Raw genomic sequence first — 12,823 nt, 5'->3', positions numbered from 1 at the left:
GAACCAAAGTCACTAACAATGAAAGAGTGGGAGGAAGGTGGAGTCACTGTGGAGATTTCTGTTTTCCAACCTGGAAGAAGTGGTTTCTTTCAGGTACAGTAAAAGAGAATCAATTATATTGATTACAGAGAGAGGGCCCTCTAGATTATACAAAACTTAAAAATCAGACTTTCAAGATGATCGTGTTTTGAGCTCCTGTGAGGAAAAAAAAAAAATGCGGGCGAGGAGAGAGCTAGGAAAACAAGGAAAATGTAGAAAAACAAGAAAAGAACACACAAAACTCCCTCTCTAATAGAATGAAGAGATAGAAACAGTAGAGAATGAGATTCCTAACTCCCCAGCTTTGGTGGATATGCTTTTATTTTCTTATTGTATCCAAACAAGGGAGGGTCTAGGTGCTGTGGTGAGGCCCCAGCAGGAAGTGAGCCTGGGGCAGAGGTGAAAGCACCTCTACACAGCCCTGGGGTTTTCAGGCCATGCACATTTCCCTCCATTCCACACACAGAGGAGCCACTCAAAGTCTAGCTCGTAGCCTAGCAACCGGGAACTGGACCTTTCACGTGGTATGTGCTGCAATACAAACTGAGTGGAGTGTTAAGAGGACACAGAGTACAGACCGCACAAAATCGGATTTTGGATTCACTCTCTACCCAGTTTTCTCCTGCCACAACCTGCAGCCCCAGCATGCCATGTGTTACACTTCAGGGTTAGTGCCTCTTCTCTCCTAGACCCAAGGAGGTGGAGGCAATCCCAGCACTCTCTCTCTCTCTCTCTCTCTCTCTCTCTCTCTCTCTCTCTCTCCTGGGCACTAGATGGTTAGCAACTCTCCGACGGAAAGGAGAGAGACATTTGAAGACCCAGAGAGTGAAACCTGAACCTGGAGTTCCCAACGGAATGAGAACTGCTGTCTGTTGACCACACCTGGGAACTTCCACCGCAGAGATAAAACTCGGCGATCAGACCATCCATCCACTATTCTGAGGTCACAATGAGTCCCTAAACATTTGGTATCTTGACCCTTGTTTGTTAGGCTGATACTTCTGACTCTACCAGGTGGGCCCTACATGATGTAACACATTTTACATGGAATCTCTACTGCTCTCCATGCCCAAGATGCATTAAGTGCACTAAGGGATGGTAGGGAAGACACAGCTCGAAGTCCGAAAGCCAGACTGCATCCCACATTATGTACAACTCTTTCCCGGTGCTCAGTCACCTTCAGCCACCCTCCCATCGCTAGGCACCAGCTATCACCAACGTATGAGGCCTTTGTGGCATGGATTCCCATCAGCCAGGCTCAAGAGGGCAGCTAAGCCTAAGAAATGGTAAGGTGGGCGTGTGCTGGATCCTTGAGGTCAAAGGCCTCTATGAATGTCTCTCAGAGCTTTAATGCCCGTACAGGCAAATGGAAATACCACCCATTCACCCAACAAATCCCCAAGCCACGCCTCCAAGCCAAGGGCAAGTTAGAAAGAAAGAAATCTGTGCTGCATCCAGGAGGCACACAGAGACTTCATCTGACCAGACTCAGGCACGGTTAAGAATAACCTTCAGATCGCCTCAGCAAGTCCTTGGAAAGGAGACCACTTGAGTCACCAAAAGCAGTTCCATCACAACTCACGGCTGGGAAAGGTGAGGAGAGCCCAGCTAGAGAGAAGCCACTGTCTCCTTAATGAGCATGGCTCAACTCACAAGGGCTGGACACACACGAGTGAGATACAATCGCTTACATAATACTGAAACAGGTCATTACAAAAAGTCCATGTTTAGCTTCAGAATTCATCATCAGATGATGCGGAAGGTTTGGATTTTTGTAAAGAAAAAAACTGAGTTAGTGGAGTGAAGGGAGAGGGTGTGCTAGCTGAGCACATCCTGAGTGAGGCTGCAGTAGGACACAGCTAGTTTCTGAAACATGGCAGGGAATGAGTTTTAAAGCGCTGCTGTGATTTGCACTCTGCGTAATTCTAGGGCACATTTTTTACGTTGTGGTCAAATCAAATCATAGTCTCTGTGAATAGTGTCCCCTAATGCTTTGCAGTTCACAAGCTGCACAAAAACATATGTGATACATCTGGGAGGGAAGTAGACTCACCTTTTCTACATCCCTTATATTATATTCCTTTTTTAAAAAAAAATCTGAATTTTAAAACGCATCTGGCCACAAGGGTTTCAGGTAAGGGAGAAAAGACTATATAGACTAGGATAAGGTAAAACGCCTACAAAGTTTACCAAAGGCCTAAAACAGTCAAATTATCTCCTGGTTGTTTCAATCTGACCAGCTTCCTACACAAGCCAGACTGTAGCATTATTTGGCAACATTGTGTTTACAATGGGAAATCCATTACATAGGGCCCTGATTACATGTTAAATCCTGCTTTCCTACCTTCACATATTCCAGAGTTGGGTCCAGAAGATGCTGATCCCTGAAAAGAGAAAATACAATTGTGAGAACATTCTTGCATTGAGTAAATTGTATCCAACATTATTTCACCCTATTCATTCAAATTATTAAGATGGGCCCAGCTCCCAGACAATATTCACAGAAGACAAATAAGGAAGTTAGAACAGACACAGATGCCTTTCATGGTGCGTGTTGGGGTGGGGGTTAGGGGATATGACCATGACCTTACTCTTTCCTGTCACATTCAGGCTCCAAACGTTAGATTATTTATCTGTGGTAATTCTAGATTCACTCGTTAGATTATTTATCTGTGGTAATTCTAGATTCACTCGAACATAAAAATTAGCCTAAAAGTCTGAAGAAAAGAGCTGTGAGGAAAGAGGTAGGAGTAAAGCAGGACTATTGTGTTTCCCAAAAAATAACACCTAATCGGAAATAAGCCCTAGCATGATTTTTCTGGATGACATCCCCTGAACATAAGCCCTAATGCATCTTTTGGAGCAAAAATGAATACAAGACCCGGTCTCATTTTCGGGGAAGCACGGTAGATGCCCAAACTTGCAGTGCTTTGGACCAGGCAGGTGCCACATCCACTTTGACAGAAGTAAATGGAGGCTCAGGTGTGTGGAGCAGTTGCCCAAAGTCACTCAGTCCCCAGCGGAGTAAGAGAAAGGAGTCTTGTGCCCAGCTCCTCATCTTTCTCTGTTTTATTACCAACTTGATTACCCACACATTCCTGGTGCCAAGCTGAGCAATTCACCCAAATTTTCTTTGGTGCCTGATACTGTTTCTCTCCCTATCTAATGTCTGTTCATGTCTATCATAATAATATGCTAGGATTAACCAGACAATTAAAAGTAAACAGTGGCAGTGGCATTGAGGATGCTGACTTATTACAGAAAGAGGAAGAGGAGCTGACTAAGGCCAAGGCGCGATGGGGGAGACATGAGAGTTAGTGTTTTCTGTGCTTGCAGAGTTATAGCTAGGTGGTCCCTCAGAAGAGGATGTGAAAAGTCTGCTGCCTTCAGAGACTTAAACTTCAAAAAACAGATCAACTTATGTGTGCCCAGACATGGCCATTTTGAAAGGACAGACTGGGTCTGAAGCCTGTGAGACTAGTCTTCTCAAGGGGGAGTCTTAGCATATCTACAAGAAGAAAGTGTCCATCAGAAGGCAGGGACCCCCACCGATAAGCAGCCACCTGCTGAAGGATGAGCTCAACCCCCAAACCCGGGGGTTTGGGATGCCTCCCGGGCTATGCAGAGACCCAGGGAGACTGCAGCACTACTTCCTTGAACAGGAGCAGCAAAGCCACAGCTCAGGGACACGGCCACCTTTTGGTGGAAGTGGATCCAACCCCCAAAGCCATTCTGGGCCTGGCCTGACTGTCCAGTTGGGACTGCACACAGGGCCCGTGCACAGAGGCAGGCTGCAGCGAGATACTCCTCTCCTTGCAAATGGATGAGGTTCTAAAATGAGTCCCTTTGTCGAACCGAAGGATCTGAGAAGAGCTTAGCTCACAGCCCCTGGGTGCATTCCTATCCATGGATGGATATAGATCAGCCTTTCAAAGCCTTAAAACCAGGCAGATTCTGCCCTCAAGCTTGTGTTCCTTCATCAGGCATCTTTTCCCAAAGCAGCTGAGTCTGTCTGCTGTGCTGGGCCACCACCTTTCCTGCCATATACTATGGACCACGTGTTGATGTCATCGGGCCTTGCATCTGTGACACCACAGGGCAAGTGACTAAAAACTCAGTCAGTAGCACGTTGGCCATGGTGCTTCCTTTTAAGTTCTTGAAACCCTGCTTTTCCACTGAATTCACCTTTCAGGCTTACAGACATTCAGTCTTATGCGAATGAGCTGGCCCAGGGGTCTGTTCCTGTGAGTGCAGAAAGACATCAGAACCACTGAAACGCTGCTTCTCATCTTCAAATTCCTACATCATTTAAAAATGTACATGGATATTATATACATTCATCCATATACGTCAATGCATGGATGAACAGTAGAGGTGGGTGCTGTTTAACTCAATCGTTCTCAGGTGTTTTTGGTCTCAGGATCTCTTTAAATTTTAAATTACTGAGGACCCCACAGAGCTTTTGTTCAGGTGGATTATATCTACTGGTTATTGCTAATAGAAATTAAAACAGAATTTTTCAATTTTTTATTTATTCATTCATATTTGAAAAATAAACCCATTATTTAATGTTAAATACATAAATAACATTTTTATAAAAATAATAGATACGTGGAAATGTAATGGCTCGGTGCGATGTCAGAGGGATAGTGGATGGGGAAGGGGGGTTCACACAGTGTGAGGGACATAAATGATAAACATCTAAGTATTACTTTGTCTTGTGCACCTGAAACTAATAAAAAAAAAAAAGGAGGCACAATTTAACAGTAAAAAAAAAAATAATAGATACGTTTTTCATAACAGAAATTCAGTGATGAGAAGAGTGACATTGTCTTACATTTTTGCAAATCATTTTAATGTCTGGCTTAGGAGAAGACAGCTGAATTCTCATATCTACTTCTACATCCAATATGTTGATATGTTTTGAATGAAATAAAGAAAATCCATCCTCACACAGATATGTAATTGAAAAAGGGAGGAGTATTATAGTACACTTTTCATCTAATTATGGATATTCTTTTTTGATACCATACGAAAACACTACAAGTAGTCGTTTCTTAAGGTTAGTTGTAATGTGGAATCTGAAACCATATCTCTTACTCTTTTGCATGTCTCACACTTTATATGGACCTTTTATCCACGTCTGATTCTGTAACCACTATTCTAGCAAACACTGATTCACTGAATTATGCAGATCTTCCAAATTTTGACCCATTCCATTATAATATTTTTTAAAAATCACATTTGTTAATATCATGATTGATCTCATCAGAAGTAATTAAGTATTGGGAAGTGGTGAGCTCGTGATGGAAGATGCAAGTTTTCCAAAATTCTGATTTTCATTTGAAAGCTTGGGTGTTTTCATTGGCATCTAACACTGTCAAATATTTGCCTTGAGCTTCATTTCACTCATTTTGGGGAACATATCTGTCAAATACCAAGATCACATAGTCAAGATTTGCAATTTTAGCTTTCTTTTCTTAGGTGCTCCAAAGTCATTCTTTTAGTAAATTCTTTTTATTAATAGAATTTTGTCCAGGATCTGTTCTTCTCACCAGATTAGCTGTAAAATCCTTTTCCTTTCACATTTGAAAGCTCTAGAGATGTACCTGAAAACTCTCTGTGCTAGGATCCTCAACCCAAACCCCTCAAATTCTCTTGGGAAGGGGGTGGGATGACCCACCTGGACCAGACCAGGTGCTGTGTGGGTGGTCCCGGAGACAGGGTCCCCACTCAGAGATGGGATTAACTCAAGGCAGGGTGGGCTGTGCTGTCTCCACTGCCCTGCTCTCCAGCCCAGAGATCCCAGCTCACCCAGGGGCCTGGGTGTTCTCCCAAATGTTCCCCATACCTTGGATGAACTCCCATAATCCTGTTTGATCCTCCACCACACACACTTCTCTTGCAGAAAAGAAGGAAACTAGGAGGCGCTGGTTAGGGATAAAACCGAAGTCCCCTTCTGACCCCACCCCAGATGAACTCTGCTAAGGGAGCCTTGTTCATTCTGTTATGGGCGCAGAGGGGAATCCAAGTGTTCTAAAGTTCTGGTTCAGGGCTCCAAAGGGGCCCTAGGGGACCCTGGTATTGTTCTCTTCATCCTTTTTAGAGACAAGGGAGGGAATATAAGGAGAGTAAATAAAACCGAGTGACTATGTTACAAATCCAAAAGCTTGAAAAAGCATTGCCTTGAACCAAATTAAAATTATAGTTAAATGCAGAAGTGCTGGGTCTCCTTTCTCAGCCAGCCATCCGATCTCAACTAACCAGAAAGACATGAACTAGAAAATAAAGCAGCTGGCCCTATAGCCCCAGCCTCTAATTTGAAATAGAATATCCAATTATTCATACAAGACTGTGAAGCAAATACTCCTTAAACCACACATTTATATTCTCCAACAGAGATCACTAGAAAACAAACAAAGGAACTTGGCAATATAAATGAAGTGTTTTATTTATTTATTTATTTATTTATTTAATGAACTCCACCCATGTGAACCCATGATATTGTGTGCCTCTCTTTCCAACTGGAGTCTGGCAGCCCCTCTGTCAGGCCTGCTGCCCCTCAGTGCACAGTCCACAGACCACAGGAAAGCAGCAGGGTGAAACCGGACTCCCCTGTTATTTTGTTCTTAAGTTTATTAAGTTGTAAATAACATCATCGTGTTTACGCCAGTTAAATCATTCTTTCCAGTATCCCACTTTCTTAAGTTCATACTGAGGGATATCTAGTGGGAAGTCACAGAAATTATATATTTACTGTTTTAGTTTGTTTCTCATCAGTAACCAGGTTAATAATTTCCTCCCTCTTAAAAGAACACTTGATCTATAAGTGTTTGCTGTTTTGAGTTAAGAGGTTCTCCATCTTGAATACAGAAGCCAAATTTCACTAACACAGATCTTCTTTTCCAAGTGGTTGGAATACAGATGAGAAAGAATGAATGTTTACTCTTTTAAATATTATAGAATAAATTCATGGCTAACTGTGTTGCCAAACAGCTATCCTTTTTAATATAACATAAAAAGGAATCACTGGTAATGAGATGATTATTTCATACAATGAAGGAATGTGAGAAACGAGATTCAACTACTCCAGACTGAGTAGGATAAAGGTTCCCCCTGAAATCCACTCACACTAGGAATTCGCAGAGTTGGTACACCTCCTTTGCGTATGTGGCATGGTGTCTGCATTCCGGGACATTGTATTGTGTATTTATTTATATATGGTTTCTTCCTCTACAAAGTGAACTCCCTGAGTACTGGTGTGTCTACTTCATGCCCAGTACCTTCCAAACTTCTTACATTCATCCCCAAACATCATCAAGCATCTACAATATGCCATGCATTAAGTCAGACAATGGAAACACAGGAACCTAAGACAAGAGCCCTGCTTGCGACCCAAAAAGGTCTCAGGCAAGTGGGGAAGGCAGAGCAAAAGATCTAAACAACTCAGGTTGCTGAGACAGTGTCAGTGGGAGGGGAACTCCATGGAGAGGCCTTTCTGGAACATCTGAGCTAAGTTTGGAGGGCTGAGTAGTGAATTGTCCTGGTGAAGAAGCTTGGGGTAGCTGGTGATGATAAATACCGAGGCAATGAGAAAAGTACGTGCAAACACATGGGGGCATGAGACAATACGTACATTTGGGGAGTTAACTCCACTTTAGTCCAGGCCACCATCATCTCTCACCTGGACCCCTGCAATACCCTCCCCAGCTCCACTTCAGCTCCACAATCTCCACACAACATCCAGAGTGATCCTCACTGAGATTCCCCTCCCTCCAATCCCCATCACTCAAAATGCTCTAACAGCTCCCACCCACTCAGAACAAAACCCTGAAGTCCTCACCATGGCCTTCCAGGCCCTGTGGGTGTGACCCCAGCCATCTCTCCAAACTCCCTGTGACAGGCAGAACTTTGAAGATGCGCCCTCCCAAGACTCCTTTGCCCTGGTGAGCCAATCAAACCCTAATCTAGTAGGTACTGCTGTGAGGGGATTTTGCAGATGTAATTAAAGTCCCAAGTCAGTTGACATTAAGATATGGCAATTAGCCTGTGGACCTGATGTGAAGAGTGAGGGGGATTCGACATAAGGGATTCTGCTCTGTGTGATGTTATGAGAGGGCCAGGAAATGAGGACCTCGGTCCTACAACCACAAGGAACTCAATGCTCCCACTAAGTTGAATGAGCGTGGAAGCAGATTCTTCCCCAGGGCCTCAGAAATGAAACGGGGGCATAATCATAGATACAAGAGAGTGTAGTAAGAGAATACTATGAATATCTTTATGCCAAGAAATTTGAAAGCTTAGGAAAACTGAACACATTCCAAGAAAAATAACACTAAAACTAAGACTCAAAAAGAAACAGAAAATCAGACTAACTCTATAACCATTACAAAATTAAATCAGCGTTTCAATATCTTCCCGTAGGTCTAGATGGTTTTACTATCTAGCAAGTTCTGTCAAACTTTGGAATTATTTGTTATTTGAAAATTATATAAACTCTTCAAAAGACTTGAAAACAAGGATAACTTTGATACCAAAAGCAGACGAGTCAATAAAAGAAAGGAAAAGTATAGGCTAATCTCACACATGAAAAGATGTGAAAAAAATCCTAAAAAAATATTGAAAAACCAAATCCAAAAATGTGTAAGAATCAAACTAGGCTGACTTCAGGAATATAGGATCAGTTTAACATGAGCAAATCTATTAACACGATTAATCACATTAACAGATTAAAAGAGAAAAATCATTTGGGCCATCTAATTGAGGGGGGAAAACATTTTTTTTTCCAAATCATCTTTCCATGATCTTGGTGAGGAAAAATTTAACACTTCACAAACTAGAAATAGAAACGAACTTCTTAACCTGACATAGGGTATATACCCAAAACCTCAGCAAGCATCATTCTTAATGGTGAAGTATCAGAATCATTACCAAAATCAATCAGAAACAAAACAAGGATGCCTGCTAGTATTACTGCTTCTGTGCACCACTGTCCTGGAGGGCCTAGCGAGTACCATTAAATAAGCAAAAGAAAGAAAAGGTATAGGAACTGGAAAAGGAAGCACAAAATTGCCGTGATTCACAAATGACTACTGTCTACATAGAACACACAAAGAATCCATACAGTCCTTATAAGCAGAGCAAGGTTCCTAGATACGAAGCACTATGCAAAAATCTTAGATTTAAAACTTACTGAGGGCAGGGACTAGAAGGATGGAGTTCTTGCTTTGTGGGCGTTCATTCATCATAAGTGAATGCATTCCTAGAACATTTAACTGAAATATAAGATAAAAAGGCAAGGTGAGCTTGACCGGTAGGCCATTTGTTTACCCGAAGTGGTGGGCGCAAGGAGGAAAATACACAGCCTCAGGGTCTGTCTACTGGTTTATCATTCTTAACCAACCCATGCCACAGGGCACGTCACACAATCAGGAAAGCAGAACCCAACAACCAGGAGAAAGTTGGCTCTCCACCAGCAAGTTTGTGGCTGCAGCCCATCTGCAGGTGAATATGGCCTCGGAACCCAGAGCCTTCACCCTTTGTCTCCAGCACAAAGCTCCAACAGCATCTCAAAACCTTAGTTGGGGAAAAGTGGGGATGGAAGGATGGGGGAAGGAAAAGATAGCAATAGGCTTTAAATCTACTAAGAGTGTGTTCACTGGACAATATTCCTTACTAAGATTCCTTTTAGGCAAGATCAATATATGGACAGTCTAGCATTCTCATTTTGTTTTATTAGAAGATATTCATGGTTCTAAGGCCTTGTCCATCTCACCAGCCTCATCTCCTCACCTTGCTCCTTACACTCCAGTAAATCCAAACTATTTGAAATTCCCTGAACCCAATGACCTGGAATCCCTGTCACCCCATTCATTTCCACCTTATCTGACCACAATTTCCTCTGCACCCCCATCCACAATGCACAGAATTAATGAAGTAACATCTCCTCAGCACTTCTTTTCTATGCATTATAAAACTTCATGTTAACAAATAATTATAATTCAATACAATATGTATACGCTTGTCTATCTCCTTTACTGAGTTATGAGCTCCCTGAGAATAGGGACCATATTTTATTTTATTCACTTTGTATCCCTAGGGCACAGTTGCTCAATAAATGTTGATTTGAATGAATGAATGAATGAATGAATGAGTGTGTGTGTGCGCACGTATTTGTGTGCCCTCTCCACTATGCAGAAGACCTAGACCCAAACCCTTCTCTCCCACCACATTCCATGGGTTCACCAACGGTAAAATAATTTTGGAGGGAGAGAGGGAACAAGAGAGAAATATAGTTCTTGGACTTATGAGATTCTTTACTATGGAGATAATTTAGTCACAGGCCTGTGAATGACCTGCAATGACTTCAGACAGAACTCCCACAGCAATTGAACGTCTCTCCTGTCAGTGCCTGGCTTCCCGGCACCAGTGAGACCAGATGTTTTCAAAGTGGCACTGAGAGGCTGGCTGCTTCTGCTGATAATGAATCTCTCTGGACATATTTGGCCAGGGAGGTTAATTAGGGAGATAACCAGGAGGACAGGGAGAGTTTACCACAGGGCCATTTTCATGCTTTTATGGCAAGAAGAGAAGTAGATGCTTAAAACAGAGCTGCCCTGGTAAGTAGAGAGAGGATGTCTCTTGGAAAAGTATCAGCTAGTGTGTGATTAGATGGACAGGTTCTTTATAGATATTGGGCAGCACATTAAAGTCCCAATAAAGAGGTAATTCTTATTCTAGGTGGGGCCATGTGTGTATAGCCTTTGCTAATTTAAAAGGGGATATAGCTTTAAAAACAGAACTATCACACTTCTAGACGTACATTTAAGAAACTGTATTTTGTTTCATCACTTGCAAAATAAATGTGAAGAGATTCACTCTCCCACATTTCACAAAGTATTTATTGACCTTATTTATTAAAGCAGGCTTCACTAGTAGTTGACAGGATTAAGGTTGGTCCTTATTTTATATTCCCCTCCCAGGATTAACACATGCCATGAAAAGTTCCTTTTCACTAATACAAAGAACCTTAGGGATATTTCTTAATAATGAAACCAACAAATCTGTTATAGAGCAGAGGAATGGTATAGACAGAAGCTCACTGCACTATAGTGGGGGAATTCATCTTCCATTTCTGGTGTCCAGAGCTAAAAACAATTCACCAGATGTGATCTGGGCAGCCAAGTGTGACCACTTCCCTTGGTCTCATCATTAAAATTCAATTAATGCTCCTAAAATCACATTAGTTTTTTTGACAACCATAGCATACTGCTGACTCATTCTGAGGCTGCAGTGATCAAATTCTGGGATATTTTTCACGTGTGGCTATTAAGCCAAACCCCATACTTTTACTTTGTTTTTGGACTCTAGATAAAGTCTTTTTCTCACCTAATAGTTGTCCTACGTAGTTAGATCTGGTCTGTTGTTTCAAAATGCCAAGATCTTTTTTATCTCATATCTGTCATTTTGACATAGTTATTCTTCCAAGATTGATGTGATCGACCAATGTGTCTAAATGATTTTTTTTAATTGGCTAGAATGGGGCTGAGGACATAGCCTAGAGCACGCCTCATGTACTATCATCTAGCTGGAATCTCTCTCACCCCAAGGATATCACCAATGATTGACATCTGCATACACACCTTCTCAACATTCCTTTAATCTACCATCAAAGTAACCCCAGGATGGAAAGTTAATCTGGTATGACTTGCTTTTCCCCAAACCTTGCTATTTTCTAGGGTTGCTTTCCTTTACCAAGTATTCAAAAAATCATTGTCCTAATAATTCTTCTTAGACGATTTTCTGAGTTTGATGTCAATCTTATTGTTGTATAGATTAATTGCATCTCTCTAGTTCCTGTTTTGAAAACTGAAACAGCTAACTATCTGCATCTTTCCTGTAGCTCTTGGTTATGCCAACATTTCTCTAATGTCACAGCGCTGGTTTGATGATCTCAGGCTCGCAGTCTGTTGTCATGGCCTCATTCTCTTCCTTTACCTTTATCCTACCCTTTCCAATCAGAGAAGCCATTTCCTTGACCAAAAAAAAAAAAAAAGAAAGAAAGAAAGAAAGAAAGAGAGAGAGAGAGAGAGAGAGAGAGAGAGAGAGAGAGAGAGAGAGAGAGAGAAAGAAAGAAAGAAAAGAAAAGAAAAGAAAATGGAAGCTAAACAGAAGCTCAGTAGTTTAGTTTCTCTCACCCCCACCACCCCCACCCATTGGTCTTATTGTTCCAAACATAACTTCTGAAAGCCCTTTTTGTTGTTACCCTTAGCATTTTTCACAATCCTCTGCTCACTCTGCACTCTGTTTCTTTTAGAGCCAGTGCCACCCTCTGATAGGCCCCTTGGTTGCATGGCCTGACCTGGTCTGGTCTGGGTCTAAGGCCAGGATAGCACAGAGGAAGTGGTTGTACAGACCAGGCAGGACCTGAGGGAAGGATTATTTAGAAAGTACAACATGCAATCACCTGGTCAATGAGAAAAAGTAACACGACACCGGGAAAGATGTTAAGGTCAGAGGTCAAAAAAAAGCAGAATTCTTAGCAAAGGAGTGCAGTATACATAGAGCTACACCGCAGATGTGAAGTTGGGTCAGTAGTAAAAATGGAGAGAACAGCTACTAGTGAGGTTGGATGGTTCAAAACGGGCATCTCCTTCTCCTAGGGCCATGAACTCCTCCAGTGGACAAAGCCCCAGGCCTGTCTTTGAATCTCTAGGACCTTGCACAAAGCCTGACACACAGTGGAGGTTCAACATACTTGTGAACAAATTCATTAGAATGGCCC

The 12,823-nt window shown here is 42.1% G+C and overlaps 1 protein-coding gene across 2 annotated transcripts in view; it reads right to left on the bottom strand.

The window, feature by feature from the left end:
- Positions 1-12,823, bottom strand: part of BCAR3 (BCAR3 adaptor protein, NSP family member) — a 184,311-nt gene that overhangs the window by 68,605 nt on the left and 102,883 nt on the right. For both annotated transcript variants that reach the window (XM_081056768.1, XM_081056767.1), the window contains exon 3: positions 2,384-2,423. In XM_081056768.1, the coding sequence (XP_080912894.1) occupies positions 2,384-2,423 (40 nt within the window). The remainder of the gene's footprint in view (positions 1-2,383; positions 2,424-12,823) is intronic.

This window comes from Rhinolophus hipposideros (genome assembly GCF_964194185.1).
Source record: "Rhinolophus hipposideros genome assembly, chromosome: 8".
NCBI classification, from domain to species: domain Eukaryota; kingdom Metazoa; phylum Chordata; class Mammalia; order Chiroptera; family Rhinolophidae; genus Rhinolophus; species Rhinolophus hipposideros.
The sequence above is the reverse complement of the archived record's forward strand: the minus strand, read 5'-3'. Positions and strand labels throughout refer to the sequence as shown.